The 18,540-nt window shown below is 42.2% G+C and overlaps 1 protein-coding gene across 1 annotated transcript in view; it reads right to left on the bottom strand.

The window, feature by feature from the left end:
- Positions 1-18,540, bottom strand: part of MAD1L1 (mitotic arrest deficient 1 like 1) — a 391,040-nt gene that overhangs the window by 261,460 nt on the left and 111,040 nt on the right. The window contains exon 11 of the mRNA XM_009936518.2: positions 11,065-11,209. Within this exon, the coding sequence (XP_009934820.2) occupies positions 11,065-11,209 (145 nt within the window). The remainder of the gene's footprint in view (positions 1-11,064; positions 11,210-18,540) is intronic.

Consider the following 18,540-nt stretch of genomic DNA (forward strand, 5'->3'; position numbering starts at 1 on the left):
AGAAGAAGAGTTAAATTGCTTCAATTGCTAATTCAGACACTAGATCATTTTGTGAACTGCACATTCATTCTGCAAATTCATTTTGCACATGCCCTGTAGAAGCACATGCCTCTATGCTGTGTGCACATACTGAAAGAAATGTTACTTCCCATCCATGCTTATCTTTAATTTAATCACGTGTTTAGTGCACAGAAATAGTCTTCCCAGCTACTCTCCCATGCATGTAAGCAATAACAACCAGCTGTTGGTCCTGGACCTACCTGTAACCTATATGTCTCCCATGTGAGGCAGAGTAGAAAGGGTGCGGGAGCATCGACTCTTCCAACTGCTTCTCCCAGCGGAAGGAAGACCCTGCTGCTCAGAGGGAGAAAGGGAATATGGAGATCTCCTCTCCCTGAAAAGGGAATGAGTTCTTGGCACTGTCCCATGGAGGGACATGGAGGCATTGTCCCATGGAGGCTGAGCCCATGGGGCTTCAGGCACACCCCACCTACCTCAGTCCAAACCTAGGTACTATACAGTCACGTAGGTGAAAGCTCTACCTAGGACCTGCTGCTTGTTGTAGTCTCAATCTCTCCTTCAAATGCACACAAGGACAGTGAGCCCTGAGTCCTGTCGTCCATTTCTTTCTATATTTAGTTTTTACAGCTCCTTACAGGCACTCAGGACAAGCAAACATGAGCTTCACAGTGCCATCAGCAGGGTGGAGAAAACTGAACGGAGGAAGCTGCTCTCACATCTTGAGTGGAGCAAAGGAGGTGGGGAGAAGAGTATTCAGCTGCAGTAGAACAACAGATCTTGCAATTACAGCATGGGTTGTCACAGCAAATAAGCAGCATGCAGATTTTTTCTACGAAAAATACTTGCCATAGATGCCGAACCCAGCTCTCCAGGTGTTTGCAGCTCCTAGGCACGAGATCAGCACAAACCTTCCCAAACACTTGCAGAAAAGTGATCATTTTAACAACCCTCCCCCCTTCAATTACTTTCACTTCAACCACTTTGTCTCAATTCCTTACACACCGTCTTGTGGCACCCAAAGTAATAGTGACTGGAAGGCCAAGTAGGGTGCAGTCTCCGCTCCCCTCAGTGCTGCATACAGGAGCGAGTACCTGGGCCGGTATGGCACTGGAGCAGGGACATTTCATGTCCTACGGACCCAAGACTGTAGCAAGCAAAGGGACACATTTGCTGGAATCCTTAGACAATTCTTTTTCTTTACTACCCAAGGGAAGTAAGGAGATGTAGACACAATTACAGACATATTTAAACATTGCTCTGGCTCTGCTTCCCTAGACTTAAAAAGCAGCTTGGACGCCCCATAGGGTTGTAGGATCTTCCTACATACAACCTCTACAAATCACAAGACTCTCATAAAAATAGTTCTCCTCCTCCTCCTGCTGACAGGAAGGAAGTTAAACATTATCTTGATGTAAAAAGCTTATCTTCCTTTCCTGTCTCCTGCACACACTTTGTTTACTTATTAATCCCCTTCCAAACTCCTGACTTCAAAAAAGGTAATGATGTTTCTTGGGAAGTATTGAGGCTTTGAATTCAGACAGGGAAAAAGCTAAGCCTCAGTTCCCCCACTGTCCCAAATTGCTTCCACCTGAACAGGAGAATTTATGGTTAATGGTTCTTCACAGCTCCTGGTCTAGATGTCCTACACAACACTACAAAAACCCAGCAAATGTACCATATATCAAGAAACCTGTAATATAATAATCTCATGACATCAATCAGAATTCATTAACTGAAACTAGACTAATTCTTCACATTTACTATAGTTTCTACTAAATAACATTGTTGCCTCTACCCGAAATACTACCTAAGGAAATGTGCTCATAAAATAGGGAAGAGTTCATTTCTCCTCAACGCAACAAATCACGGGTCAAAGACTATTTCCACAATGCTTTGAATAAACTCATTTGACTTCTGATATATTCGCCAGTTTAAGCAATGCTTGACCTGAGACGTTGTGAACGTGCATTGAACAAAACAGTACTGCATGATACTGTGCCAGGAGCAATCCAAAACTCTTAATTCTCCAGACAGTCCTTCTGCTTTCTAAAGATTTTGGGTCCTCATTTGAAAGGACGCTCCGAGTGACTGGTGTCTGAGTAGTGCAGCTGTTCTTACCAGAGGCTCACATCCCATGTTGAAATAAGCTACTGTGCAATTACTTAATTATCTCTCTCTCCTATCCTTTAAAAAAATCCACTGCAATTCAACTTGAAGCAAACCCAGTTAATCCAGTTTTATGGCTGAGAATTAAAACAGAGAGAAGTCAGGGATTCAAAGCTGCAGTTCTTGTGGCAATACCACCACTCTAGGAGGCACAGATATTAATGCCTTCAAATCGCAAGTATTTGAGCAACAAAGAAATGCAAAAAAATCCCTTTTTGCGCAGCTTATCCTAGCTAGTATTTTAGAGCTGGCTGTTCAGAAATCCTGCGTCCCTTCCCCTGTCCTCGGATGTTGCCCGAGCCTCGCTCCCTCACTTGACCACCTCTTGCTGCTCGCTCTTCCCCTGCTTGCGAGGCGCAGACGTAAGGGTTGCTGTGCCCGACTGCCCTGAACAACACCTCCCTCGTTCCCCCCACCCACCCTCCCGCCTGCTCCTCTGCCATATCCGCTCAACCATCCTTCATCTTTCAGGGCTGAGGAGCCAACGAATAAATGTTACAGCACACGCATCAAGGGAACTATAACTTTGAATTACCTGACCTGGGTGAGTTTAAATTCTCAGCCATAACATTGGATTAACCTAATTCCTTTTTATTGAATATTTTACCTTTAGAAGTCCTACAGCTCTTTCTCTCAAAGAAATATGAGAATTGAAGGTCAAATAAAGTCTTTCATTGGTATATTTGTAATTTTCATAATCTAACCTCCTAGCATTGAGCATTAATATCTAGTGGTGGCAGGACAAAGCAGAATTCAGTCAGTATTCTGGGGAAAAAAAGATGGCATTTCTACAATCCTTCAAAAATGCCTCATAAAATAACACATAACTTTGCTGCGTATTCTGGATTGTTATAAATTTTTTAAAACTGTCTAAACACCTTGCTTAAATAGAAATAATGTCAGACATAACATTAATAAGAATGCAGAGGCTGTCCTTGTGCCTCCACCTCAAAAGCATCAGATATAAAGATAGTAATGAACTCCGTATTTTTATCACTACAAGGTTTACCAGATACATAAAAAGGCAAGAGAAAGAATTACACAGAACTGACTCCCAAAAAATTGCTACGATAATTTTTACGAGCTCTTTCATGCTTCTAAAAGGGAAAGGGAGGCAAGGCCCACAAGTCAATTCATCTTCTGCCTCCAGGCTGGTCATTTGAAGCTACATTCACCTTTTCCACGTGGAAAGCCCCCAGGTGTCTAAGCTCTACTCTAACAAAGCGTATCACCTTCACGCCTCCGCGGGACAAATTCCTACAGGTACCCATACAGGGACAAAAAGAGGCAGAACATCCAAAGTCAGTGGAAAGGCAAATTTAACCACTAGCTATGAAGAATGAGGACAACACCAGATCAAGAGCCGAAGATCTCACTGGAGAGTAGGCAGTGGAAAGCAGGACGGTGAGGGCAGACCACACTCCCAAACACCCGCAGTGCCCACAGCTGGTGAAGGCACTCGGCCATCTCAGATCCAGAGATCCCGTCAACAGAGGCAGACTGACAAGTGAGAAACTAAGGGAACTCTTCGGCTTTGAGAAGTTGTTTTGGAGCAGAAGAAGGAAGTCAAAACTCAAAGGCTCTGCTACTTTCTTCACTGCGTACAAAAAGCGAGTAGTAAACCTATGACCAAATCAGGCAAAGGAAGGAAGCTAATGTCAAACAAAGAAAACCAAGCAGAAGAAAAGCATGCCCTTGTCTGGGAGCCCATGCCAGAACACACGCATTTTTCCTGTCTTTCAGAACTCTGCAAATCTCACTTGAGTTTAGACTAAAGATACCTCCTCCTTCCAAACAGTCTTTGTGCACCGCTTCAAAACTACTACAGGCAGCCGCTTCTTCAAATGCATCGATTTCAGCTCTCCTTATTCATTCTTCATTGAGAGATTCTGCAACTGTACTAGCAAAGGACAGAAGGCCCTGTGGAACAGCCTGTTTCAGAGGCAAACGGCTTGTACTCACTTTCTTCTGGAAGACAATTTCCACTTGCTTAATATAGTCATGATATTTTCCTGAGGTAATTATACTCTTAGCTACCAGTAACAATTAAACCCTTAGACTGAGGTTGCTTAATAAAGGTCTCAAAATAAATAACACATTCCAAGCACAATATTTTAAAATGTCAAGCATGCAAATAAGATCTTCTAATGAATATAACGAAACATCAAGTATAAATCAGCCCAAAGTTAGTCTGCCATTGTACAAATCTCTGCAAAAATCGCTGTTAGCATATTGTGGGATTCTGCTCAGCATGCTAGAGACAGGGCAGCGCAGGCACTGCAGATGAAACCAGTTCATTAAATGTTACGACTGGTTCAGGGGAAAGGCAGGGTGAAGCCACCAACACTGCTGTTTCTACACTTGCAGAGCTGCGTAACACAGTCAAGACTACGCTGGGGCCGATAAAATTTGTATTTGTTCTTTTGTATTTTCTGTAGCAACTTCCATAAAAACTAGAGTCAGAAGATTCTGTTATAAGCTAAATGAAACCCAGCAGACAAATTAGGGGGTCCAGACAAAGCAGAAAAATCCCTCTCAAACTCTGAGATCTAGAGATATTTGAAATCAGGTCAACAGATCCTAGAAAGCTGTTACAGAGCGAAGTGGAGAGTGTGGTTCAAAGGCCTTTACAAAGCAGACAGTAAGCTGATTAAGAAAGGTGAAGTAGAAAGACATTTACAAAAAAAAAAAAAGACAGGAAAATCTTGTCAGAATAAGTATTTGCAGAATCTCCTAGCAGAGCATCCACTGCAGGCAAGAAATGGTACAGCAAACTACCTCCAGTTCTGCTACACCTGGGAGGCAGCTGCCCAAGCTCCAGAAGGTGGTTAGGTGGATCAGAACTGCAACATGACAGAGTTAGTAACTGGAAGAAGTTACTAAAAAAAACCAAAAAAATCACAACAAATTTGGGTTATACGGGGGAAAGGGAGGGGGGGACGACACACACTAGTGTTAAAAGAAATCCTCGCTCCCTGAAGTACCTCCACCTCACAAGCCACCAGGCTATCAAAGACAAACAAAAGCAAACACAGAAAGTGATATTTCCTCCATCCCAACAGAAAATGCCTACAGCAGCAGTCATCAAACCATCAAATCCTACTTTCTTCTCACAAAACTTAGCATGCTCTACCCAGTAACCCAGACACTCCTGTGTAAACCAGAAAGACGAAGCCCAGCCACCACCCTGCGCCAGACTGAACCTGGGATCAATATTACACCAGCCAACGGGTGGGGGGGAAGAGGAGAGACTTTTCATAAAGGCGTCTACCTCATCTCTGACCTGTTAGTCCCCATACTTTAAAAAAAAAGCATCCTACGAGAAAAGCCTGAGAATTAAAATTCATGATGTTACTGGATACTAAAAATTACAATTCAGCAGAGACCTGTTCAAACCCCCCATACTCCACAGGCAGCAATTACCTCCCTCTCTGTCCCTCAGCAGTTAATGATCTTCCCTTGCTATCATCCCCCTCTGGCCACAACCACCAATCACCTTTTCTCTGAAATTATTGAACTGATTAATACAATCAAGTTGAAATTAAAGGGAACTGTGCTCAATCTAAAAAGGTTGTTGAGCCTCTTTCAAACACAGAGTGCCTCATCTCCCCTCTTCTCCAGCACGCAGGGTGATGTAGTAAGTACTGCCTCACCCGACCAAACTTGCCTTGCTGAATCACAGAAACAGGAGCAGTGGAATTGCTTTAAAATGTATTTATTTGCAGGCATAAAAAGGAAGATAACTTCTGTGGGTTTATAAAAATCTACGAAGGGGAGACAGGGCGAGCAGAGGGAAAGGATTGGCAAGGCTCAGGCTGACAGCAGATAACAATCACAAGCAGAGCGGCAGCACAGCTGGTGACGCATCAGTAATGGGGCTGCTTAAATGATATCCATGGAGTCATGAAGTGGATTGAACGAAGGAAGAGGCATCGTATTACAACTGCCAGGGAAAAGCATTCGATGCTGCCCATAACACAGAGGAGCAGCTCAGTTCTGCCCCAAAGCTGCCTGTGCTACCTGGATGCAGAGCACAGGGTGTAATACCCAGAAGAAGGTCTGTCGCAAGGCATATGTTTGCCAGACTGCCTGTTTTTATTGCTACTGAGCACAACATTTAAAGTTCAACCTTTACGTATCCCAGAAAAAGGGTTAATTCACCTCCCTCACTGAACCCCCAGAACCTTAAGATCCTTCCTCGCACTTTAAAATCATTTACCTCCTAAGAAAAACACATAATGCAGGACCCAATATGACAGAGAAACCATCAGCATTATTTTAAATCTTTACTGATTACAAAACAAAGCAGATGGCAAATCAAGTCATGAACTCTGCATCTGCCACGCTTAACGAACAGTTTAATTACCTAGTCCCATTTCTGACGCATCTCTGCCATTCTCGGCTCTGGGAGTCACTTACATACTTCGCACTGACTCTTGCGCAGACATCTCCAGGAACACATGGTACAAACAGTCGGCTGGAGTTGGTTAATCGATACTTATTTAATTGCCAACATGTATGGTGATGGCCTAAATTACGTCTCAATAGAAACAGCTTTCCTATCAGATCACAAGATCTGGTTGAACGCTCAGAAAACAAAATGGAATTTTTTAGCCTCTTCTCCGGGCAGCGGAGTACCCAAAGGCAGACAAATGCACAGACAGGAAATAAACACAGCAAAACACCAATATCCATTACAAGCAGATTAATTCACTTGCTATGTTATGCCTTATACTAGAGCAAGGGATGCAATTAGGACAGTGTACATTCACAAAGTCTAGAACTTGAGAAGCAAATTGGATTCATTTGGGATAAGTTACAAGAAGTAAATGAAATTGCACTTCACATTTTGTGTTCTTGGGTATGTAAACAGGCAAGAGTTTCCTGTGAAGGATCACAGGCTGGCTGCAAGCAAGCAGGGCATGTGGTCTCTGGTCAAACCCTCTGCTCACTGTGCAGCTTCCTACAGTTACATCCACCAGCTCTGTGCACAGAAGAAATCCGTTCGAAGGAGTCACTGAGCCGCACGCGTGCAGCATAGGCTGATCCCTAACAGCAGCTAAGTAACAGAAATAGCTAAGGGCTGATTACGACCAGGTAAAATCACATGAGGAGAGGAGGGGGCGACAACCCTAAAAAGATCCATGCAAGCCAACCTTTGGCCCTCCACATCAGAAGGCTTTGGGAACCCTTCAGCGTGCCTTTATTGTTTTTCTCCATCCTCACTTCTTCTGCACAAGGTCCATTTGTTCCTCCTGAAAGCTGCCCTCCTGAAACCAATAGACCAGAGCCTTCTTTCCTTTAAACACTGACTCAATCAGCTGTTTGCACTCAGATAAGGATTTTCAGAAAGGGTTTTTCATTTCGGAAGACCTACAAGTCATATAATATTTCCTAAGAGATTCAAATTTTAGCCATTCAGTAGCAGAAATGACTATTTTTAATAAGCCTACTTCATTAAAGCAAAGACCAGCAGTTGTATGCAAACCTCTCAGAAAAACAGAAATACTCACAAGCTTAAGGACAACACAAAAGTCAAATACAAAACTGTGTAGGTAAACACGGCATTCAAAGCTAATACAACAGTAAGTCAAACAGGAAAAAGGGCAGAGGTAGACTAGGTCTTTCCCCAGCATTTCAGACATCTCCTACTCCTGCTGTATCGGAGCTACCTCAAGTAATAAAGCAAAGATTAAAGATTTCCCTAAAACTCTGAGCAAAGCTAAAGCAAAAAGACAGCACAGAGAGCGAACAGAGCCCAGTGGATTTCTAAAAAAGCGAGTGAATACATCCCTTCAAACATCAATTTCTTTTTCATCACCTTATGCAAACAGAGCGACAGTCCAGGAGATACCTTCAAGCCATCAACATCTGAAAACCTCTAGGGTGTCCACGTCTAGTCTTATGTTTCACTGAAAACATGTAGATCAGAAAACTTAAGTACCGCCCTGATTTACAAGGACACGTGGGAGAAAGCAATCAACTCACATGTTCTTAACTTCAGTTTGTACACAGAATAGCGAGGACGCAGCTCCAAGGCCGGCCCACTGTCAGAGGTGGAACTGATCAGGCTGGACCACTGCCTGGTATGTCAGAGCCTGGAGAATGCTGTTCCTCAAGTCTGCCAGGGAAGTGAGATTTGTAGTGACTCACCAAAGTATCCCAGACTGACAACTGTGCCAATTCCAAACAGTAAAGCAACTAGAAAGGCCCAAGAAAGGTCAAGAAAGCCCAAAAGAAGTAAATGAGGCGAGGAAGCAAGCAATGGAGGAAGAAGTTCAATGTACTGAAATGGAAACATGAGAGCAACCAAGAAAGGCAGAGACTGCGGCAAGCAGAAAATGAACAAGACTGAACAAGTGAAACAGGCAATCTGTGAAAGCCAAAAAATATTATTTGAATCTTGAGGAAAAAAATTCAATAGCCATAAGTGTAAGCTGAGAAGCAATCAGTAAGCTGAGGAGGAATCAGACTGGCAAAGCAAGTACCTCCTGAAGAGAGTATGCTAGCTACTAAAATATTAGGTACTGCTCTTACCAAATGAATAACAGCTTATCGTTTCCTACTGATCTTCTAAAACGTATCCAAGTCCTGAGACTCCAGGTTACAGTTTGAGCCCAAAGAAAGGACAGCTGTTACCGCATTAAACCTGCAGTGTTAAACACGTTTGATGCCTTTCAATCCTTATTTGCTCAGCATACAGGGACAGATTCACTGCCCTGCTAGAGGGTCAAACATACACAAATGCAAAAATCACACTATCAAAAGCAATAGCAATTCAATCATATCTATAATTGTCTCCCCCAAATTAGATTTTCACAGTCCTATTTAACAAGACAAAGATTCAATAGAGAAAGCTCATCTTTTCCATTCTCAAATTACATGGAAGCATACTGTACTACTGATGCCACTAATTAGATGATTAAATACCATGCTAGGTGATATGCTTTCAATGTAAAATATTAATTTTTAACAGGCAATATATTTGCTCAATCTCATTTTAAATCACAATATCATACTTTTTTAATTAAACGAAGTTTCTCCTTCTGATTTTGCATGAGAAGAGCAACCAGTAGGAGAAACGGTGCCAAGGACAGATTGCCCAAGTGCCACAATGCACGTACTTCTTCACAAAAGACCCCTAGCATTCCCTGCACGGAATATCAATTTTCAGAGAACAGCAAAGTCTTTATTCCTTTAAAACAGATAAATTGAGGAATCATTAAGCACCCTGAAAACTTACACTGTCAAAACACAAGTTTATTCACCATGGTCTGAAGAAGGACATTTCCAACTTTCCCTCTACTCCTCTTCAGAGGAGGATAGCAAACAAAGCAAAGGCTCTGCCTTTCTATATAAATTAGGGTACAATCTGTTACATGACAAAGTACTGTTGTCTTTTTGTCCAATACTTAAAGAAAAGTAATGATATTTCGTGTTCTATGACAAAACATGTCTCTGCTGAGGACTGGAAATGAGTTAAATGGCATATTTTAGGAACCGTTTGAGAAACTTCCTTCAGGGCTGAGCAGCCCAGCGCAATGCTAGCCAGCTGAGAAGGTTGTAAAGGAAGGATTTTTATCAGGTTGAGTATCCACCTGCATCATATCCACCCGTGCCAGTACCAGACTAGAACAGTATGGAGGGCTGGCTGCTGCCGGGGGTGTTAGAGAGACTGAGAAGAGAGGCCTTTTCTGTCTCCATGGGGAGAGCTTGGTCCATCCCCCCCGACTGTAGTCCCTGCTTCAGTGTAAAGCAGAAAGAACTGATGTCATTTTTTCTCTTCTCACTTATGTGACTCTCCATGGCATTAAATTCTGCAGCCAGAAAATCTGACAGAATATAGTCTTGTAAAGCAGTTGCTTCATGCTCCAAGCAGCCCTGCTTACCACACCGTACTTCACAGACTCTGTGGCTTAACAATGACACGGAATTACACAGAGTTGGGTGCAGCACAATTAAAACCGATGAAAATGCTTTAGTCGACACTGAAAATTAAAGCCTAAAGTACAACCAACATAACAGCTCCTTTCCTTCTTGCTCAAACACTCCTATACCAGCACCTTTCCTCCCTGTACACAGTGATGTACCTGGCTCTCTCTCGCTCCAACTATTCAAGTCTGACCTTATACACACACATAAACTTATTCACATGACCACCGTTACTACGTCAGGGAGATTGCTCAGATGAGTGAAGTTTTGTGAGGAGTATTCTTGGAAAGTGAAGTACCTATCATTCTGACTACAGAGAATTATTATTCCTTTTGGGTAAAGAGCACTCTCAGAATTCAATATAAAGTTTTCAATGCTCTACAGACTTCAAAATTATTGTATAGAATTTCATCACGAGAGCATACCTGATATAGGATAATGCAGACTTCTTTGATATATCCTATAGAAAAAAATCTTAAAACATATTTTCAATTTACTGGTCTAGTGCCTACCATTACATTCAAACAGACTTTCAGCACAAAAGGTAGGTGAATCTCTTACTCTCTGTAAATTGTTTTTCCACAGGAACAGTTGACAAGGTGCTGTCGTTTGATTCTTTTTAGGGAAGGAGGAGATGCAGCCAAAGCCATTATAAATTCCCTTCAGTGGCTCAAAACACTCTAGTGACAACATGATTCAATTCTCTGCCCTCACACAAATGCCAAGCCTGAGACGAAGTCTCGTATCACCAACACCGCACAAGCCCAGATGTGGGGAACACCAGCAAAGCCTCAGGATGTATTAACTTCTAGCCCCCGCTATGCAAACACCCCATAGCAACTTTGTAGTACAAGTTACAGAGGTGAACAAAGAAGAAATAGCAAGGACTACACCTGGAGGAAACGTAAGGACACAGGCTTTTCCAAACATTATCTAGAAACACACCTTGGTGAGGAGCAGTACACGTTTCTGCAGCCGTCTCACCAGTGCTTCGTGCTGCTCACGCTTCTTCTTCTCATCCAAGAGCTGGCTCTGAATCCGTAGTATTTCTTCCTGTAGCTGCTGCCGGGCTTTCTCCAGTATTCGGGCACTAAAAAAGATAATACAGACCTGTGAAATCTTGACCACTGCCACTTAGATCAGAAAAACCTCAGAGGAGAAGCATCACCACGATACCAGGACACCAGGGCTGGTGCCATTTCATCTTGCGGCTGCACCACTGGAAACCAAGTAGCTGCAGGCTCATTATCAGCTGCTCTCAGAAAAAGATATGAGAGAAGAACCACCCCAGTGACAGCGTTTTTGTTCAGCACAAGATGATTACTGGAATGTCATAAAAACAAAGCATCTAAATAATTGCATATCTATTTCAAAATCAACCACTTTGCTTTTGAGCAGATGCCTTGTTTTCAACAAATGATGCACGATCTCAGGTTCTACTGTATCTTTTAATCTTTTTCTAACAAAGTAGAAGTAAAACTGAGGTTTAATATGATGTACTTTGACAGACAGATAACACTCAGCAAGTAATTATAGCCACCACCTGCACATTGCTCTTGCCAGCAACCTATATTGGAAGAGAAACGTTGTCTGAGGCCAGGTGATGAGCACTTCTTTTGCAACGTGGACAGGATTCTCATTAAGCCAAAATAGCTTGGTCCCTCTTCTTCTCAGCTCTCTGTGCGGCATGACATGGTGACGCATAATGATCCACGTATTCCTGGAGATGTTCTTCACGCATGCCCTTCAGGCACTCTGTCTGCTGCCAGGACACTAATCGATGGCTGTTCATCAAGCAGCTCATCACAGATCAAGTACGCTGGCAAAGTACTTGATCAATAACAAAATAAGAGTGAAATAATTCTTGTGACTGTTAAGAGTCAGTTCACAATTTAACCATGACAAGTTTATCCAAGACTGCACTAACTTTAAGTATTTAAAGAGTGAGCAGGACATGAAAAAAAAGTAGTGCACACAAGTCAAAAACCCTCAAGCAAGCTAGAAAGATCAAAACCAACATCTCTAGCTTACTCAGGAACAGAAGATCTGTGTTTCTCTGATGCCAAAAACAACACTAGAAAATTTATGAGTGCTTCAGAGGGGTATTCTTTATCACTATAATTAAAAGAAAATTTATAAAAATGCTTTTAAATAAAATAACACTATTGTTAAGGTACTGTTTAGATAAATCCAAAAGGCAACACTGCCTTAAAAGACACTGAGTGTAAATCAAGTACCTCCTGCACCGCCAGGTCACCAAGTTGTGCTTCTTGAGAAATTTATGCAGGAATTCACCAAAATCCCCAAGCAGCTGTCCCCTACCTGAAAATCCTCCTTCTTGAAGAAAAAATACGCATTTTAAAACATTGAATGAATTAGAAGCCTGTTTAAAGCTCCAGTTCAACTTGGAACCATTCACAGACCAATTTAATAATCGGGGACTGTGAAATAGTCTCTTCATTGTTGTATTCAGGTGGGAAAATTCATCAAGAGGGCTTCAAATCTGCATTTGAAAATGGATAATTTCATTACCAGGGCATCACTACTTCCTTGGCTCTGTTTTAATTAATCAGTTAAAAAGGGAACCTGTGCCCAAGAGTAGTATCTCTGGTGATGGAACATGAAACGCCATCAGCCTTGCACTGGACACTCCCTTCCCCATCCCAACCTTGGCAAACATCTCAAATTCAGTGTTATGGGTACTTACTGGAAACACTAGCCTTTGTCTGACTGAACAATGCAAGAATTACACAGGATAAAGCTGAGAATCAGCTCGTCTGCTTCTACAAAATAAACTCATATTAAAAAATTTCCTAGAAGCCACCCTCCAAAGATGACAAACAACAGGCTGAGTCCTGGCACGATGCGAAATACAGGATAAAATTAAGTGGTATAACTGAGATGTCAAATGTCACAAGCAACAGGTCATTAACTGCAGTGTAAAAAAACCACATCCTTCAGAAGTGACAGCTGCCAAATTATAAAGCTAGCCACCGCTGCTCTCCAGCCCATCCTTTTGCTGGAGGTTTGCAGTAGAGCTAGCAAACTCAAACGAGTGCTCACACCTCAGATGCTCGGTTCACAACAGAGCATCCCACACTTTAAACACCCCGTCAGGGACAAGTTAGGCTGATACTAATTTCCACTTGATGGACACAACTTGGGCGACATCTTCAAATGTAACAGGGATATTCATCACACCATGCCTCTGAAAATTCTAGGCTTAAAACACTTCTCCCCCTTTCCGTGGGGCTTGGGCTAAGACAGACTTTGCTAAGCTTGGGCTAAGACAGACTTCACGCCCATGCATACGTGCCAGCCTACCAAGCAACAGGTCAGTCACCAATACAGGGCAGAACGGATGGGTGAGACCAGGTAACCTCAGCCACTGTCTTAAGATTCATCACAGCTTGTTCAACAATATTATTTTCTGATGCTTAGGGGAAGTATCAGCACGAAAACCTTATCACCTGTGTTATAACAAACTAAATCTCACTATAGAAACCTTACTGCAAAGATTATTTGCTCTATCCAAGAAACTTTGCCTTGATTAGTCAGAACAGAAAAAAAATGCAAACATAAGATTAAAAGCTACATAACAGCCAAAATCTTGCATTTGATCATTACAAAACATTTTGATAGCACAATGGAGAAACCTTTTTTTCTTCATCTCCCAATACTGTGACCTACTTCTATAAATGCTGAGTGGACTGACAGATTATGATTCAGTTGACATTCACAAAGAAAAATGGGATATGTGCTAGGTTTCCTTCTTGAAATAATGAAAAATATTTGAGATTCACTTCTCAGACATTCAGCCACGACTGTTTTAAAACACGAAAAAAGTTCAGCAGAGAGAGTCAAATGGCAATTTCCTCAGCCACTGTGCGGTGCTTGGAAAGACCACCATCATCCCTTTATATTTCAGCCTCACATCAAATGTGATGTTAATGTACACAAAATTTAAATGCCAGAGATGTCTATGAAAGCAGAGACAATACTTAAACTCTCTGAACTGACTCTGTTACCATAGGTTTCCTTGCTGTAGGAAGCGTGAAATTCAACTCCCTTACAGCTCTCCACACAAGCCAAAGGAAATTATTGAGATTCTTTCTTCTTCGCTTAGGACAGATCGATAATTCTTCCTGAAACTACACCAAATACAACACAAACTGTCTCTATCAGAAAAATATCAAAAAATAAAGTTATATACCTTATTGACACAAAACAGGATTTGAAAGCAGATGCCCAGCAGCAAATGCCATTAAAGTTAGACATAGGCACTCTTCTTCCACACTGATGACACCTACGGCTTTTCAAAAGTAATTGCTCACTCAAAACGAGCACTAAAAAAAATAAAATAAAATAGGCTCAAGTTTCTCCATTCAACGTAAGCTTGGAGAACTGGCATTTTTAAAAATCTTTGCAAGTTCGAAGTAAATCTTTTAAGCCTTAAAGAGAAAAAACCATTTCTGTTTATCAGTCTATTAATGTTCCTTGTTCCACATCCCAGGAAATGAGATGCCAACATCTTTCTGTTCTGAACTGTTGAGACTCTTCAAGTTTTCCTCTTCCCTTCTGTAATTCACTTTAATGTAATCTTAATGATAACACTTCATTTTCCAGAATGTTCTTTGAAAGACGAAGAACAGTGACAGCAGAGAGTGAATACTGAAGTTAGAATATACATTTTAATAATCTCCTTCAAAAAAATTACAAAAGCAGCTGACAGCTTCCCTCCCCCAGCAATGATCCATAAAACATCATTTTAATCATTCCACTCCTTCAGTAGCCAAGTTACCACCTCAGAGATACTCCGAAATCACAGGGAGAGCAAACAGGATGCCAGAACCAGTCTGTATATCAACCTGAGAGGAAAACAAGAGGTCCACAGCGGCACAGAGACAATTAGCAGAGCGAGCAACAGTGTCTGGGTCATGTTGCAACTCCGCAAAAGATGAGACACTTGCATGTACCAGGGCCAACTGTCAGAAACAAGGATCACATCAAAGAGAACGCACCGAAAACCAGGGAGTGTGGATGGCAAGAACATTGAAGATGCACAGAGGGAAAACACGATGACAGTGCTATTGCACGCATAGAACAGAAAAAAGAAACACATCGCACCTATCAACGTCTTCATGACGGAGTCCAAAATAAAAAGGTTAGCACACAAGCTAATGAGGCAAAAAGGAGCAAGGGAAATTGTTTTGTAGCAAGACATTTGGATGAAGAAAAGCACACCCATTCTTAAGGCTTGACAACTTGCAGCCTTCTCAAGGTAGCAACACATTTACAGACAGTACGCACACAGAGATAAAACACACTGGAAACTGATAAACAGAGGGTTTGGACAAAAAAGTTATTTTTCATTCCAGTTCTTCTCCCCCAGGTTTCATAAGCCAACATGAAAACATAAGTAGCAACAAGGCAACTCCAGCATGTCTTCACCATGTCCAATGGACAGCAGCAGAACATCCCAACATCCCTGTCTGTGCCCCCTCACAAGGCTCCTTCCAGTCTCCAATTCCTGGCCCAGACTTCTTCCCCGCTCAGCCTCTGGCTAACCTGCCTCGACAGGACCCACCACCAGCTGGGGTGGGAATTAGAAAGGAAAAACAGAAGAGAGCAGACGATGACAAAAAGAGTCTGACTTTAAAAGGAACAGGACAAGAAAAGGTGGGGCTTGGCAAAACAGAAAAGTTTCCTTCTTGTGTTAAAAAGGAAAAAAATTGACCCATTATAAAGTGCTGCTGAAAAGATGGATGGGAGCTCTGAGCACACTGCTGCAGCACGGAGCTGCCCAAACTGATCAATTTATGGCAGGTAAACTAGGAAAACAATCAGGAAGGAGGAGATGATTTTAGTGCTACAAGCATTTCAGCTCAAAAGTCAAAGGTTTGGGTGCTAGCTTTTATTAAAATAAGATCATTTTGCATCTTCTTCTGCTTCATTTCTTCTTCCCAGACAGAATTCCAACCACACTGAAGCAGCAGCACCCAGCCCCGCTCCCGGACACCGAGCTGCTACTGCTACTGGAAACTGTGGAGACCAGCATCTCCGTGGTATCTGCTAGCTGGTTGCTACACTCAGAAGGAGCAACGCTAAAAAATACTAACACCTTTAGTGGAAGTTATCACACAGGCCATATTTTATTTCAAGCTTTAACTGTGCCTTACAGAGACTCTTATGAAATACTGCTACAGAAAATACTACATGAAACAGCCTACAGAGAGTCAGCAGGAAAACAAGCTTTCTTCTTGCTATTTATTTCTCCCAAGTCTTCAGAAAACATCTGCAAACTTTCTCTTGGTTCTCACTTTGTATTTTCTCAAAGAGCTTCATGGAACTCACCGTCATCAGGCTTCCATAAATCACAAATCACTCAAAGACAAGCAGTTCATATGTCACGTTGCTGCTCTACATATAAGCAAGATTTGAATCGTACCGAGTTTCTAATTAGGGAACAACATAAAGAGAATTATTTTGCTAGTGTGGACAGATGAAATGGGTAAGAAGCAGACAGGTGTTTGGAACTTTATTGCTACACTGAAAATGTGTTTCATCGTTGAGACAGTCTTTAATTTTACTCCCTAACCAGCAGCATAGATAGCAGGCTCAGAAACGCAGTTTCTTCAAACTGAATGGTTATAGAACAAAAACAACACACATCTTATGCCCAGCCCCAATACAATAGCCATAATTGACTGGCAGGCGTTAGGATTTACTAAAAGAAATTCACATCAGGCACGCTGCGCTTCCTTTCATTATGGGGTCAACACGCTTGCTGCAACACACGCGGCTCTGCTGACTGCAGTAACTGGCAGGAACCAAACCCAAGAACATCAGCAAAACGCAAAGGCCAGTGTGGCTCTGTCTGAACGGACACTTCATCAGCCACTCCATGTGAGATTTACTGACATGCTTATAAACACACTTCCACATCCACCATCAAGATGGGAACGAAAGCAACATCTTAAACTAATGAATGAGACACTTCTGTGGTTTGTTTTGGTTTGAAGTTGAAACATAAATAGTTTGTCAAGTACATCCACCACTGACTTCTGGAATGTAAAATACTTCAAAGGTGAGATAACTACAGCCATGAGTCTCCTTTTTCTAAGCCACCAAACCTGAAGTGTTCATAAGGCCAAAGCTTCTATCAAAGGCATTTATGTGTTGAATAAAACTTCTGCTGGTATTTAAAAACCACTCAACGCTTTGTTGTATGCTTACTAACTTGAAAATACAGTCTTCAGTAAAACTGGCTACAGGAGACATCAAGCTGATCATTGAATCCACAAGGTGATTTATAATAGCATATGCAGACAAACCTATTAAGGGCTTCTGGTACGTCCAAATGCTCAAGCGCCTTGTTCCGAATCAACAAGTCAGGCACACTCGCACCCTGAGCAAACTGATTCCCTTTGCAGCGCTTGGTAGAGAAGCAAATATTAAACATTGTTAATAAAATGCAAGTAATCAAAAAGCAGGAGTTAAAAACAACAGTCCTCTATTAACACAGCACATAGCCTGGACAGCATGTATCATCTATCTCTGTGTCATAATTTTGTACGTGGCATTTGGCAATTACGGAGGATTGCCTATTTTTAAAGAGCATTCACTGATAAGGATTTTCCACTCCCACTCTGAGATAAGAATAATCCCCCCTGTACAAGTCAAAAGTGTCTTCTCAGCGCTGCAGAGAACAGGACGCACACCACAGCAATGCCTTCCGACCACAGCCTGACACACCGAACTGAGCCAAGGCGTTCACCAGATTGTTCAAAATGCATTACAGCGAGTTGGGAAGAGAGCCTCTGCATCCCGATCATTTCATTAAGGCAGCCATGCTCATCTGGCCCCCTCGGCAGGTCCTAGTTTTTGCTCTCTTAACAACAGCGGCTGGTGAGGAAGGTCAGCCTGTGGGCGACACGTCAATGAGGAAACATATGGAGCTGCAGCACCAAAAGCTGGTAAATGGCTGCTCCCTTCCCCAGGGCAGCCCACGCCGGCTGTGAACATTCAGTGCAATGCAAGGGAGCAAATTACTGGAGAAAAGGAACCGTCATAGAAGGGAAGAGAAAAAGCAAACCATCAAAAAAAAAAACCAACCCGAAAACCAACCCCAGGGAAGAATTCTGAAAGAAAACCTTTTCTCCAGCCAGGATCCAAGCATCCTCTCTGCAGCTGGCTTTATTTACATCATCTAATTCAAATTCTAAATGCTTCAAAGTGTTATTACACTTTTTTCTGTGAAAACAAAAATGACAACAACTGAAACAAAACTGGGAATGAGAAAACCCAAAGACTGAAATAATTACTAATCAAAGCAGAGGCCTGTACATGGGACGGTGAAGTCACTGGCCAGCTCTACCCAGTAATTTCTCTTCGTGTCGGCTCTGATGAGTTTTATATTTC

This window comes from Opisthocomus hoazin, chromosome 15 (assembly GCF_030867145.1).
Source record: "Opisthocomus hoazin isolate bOpiHoa1 chromosome 15, bOpiHoa1.hap1, whole genome shotgun sequence".
NCBI lineage: Eukaryota > Metazoa > Chordata > Aves > Opisthocomiformes > Opisthocomidae > Opisthocomus > Opisthocomus hoazin.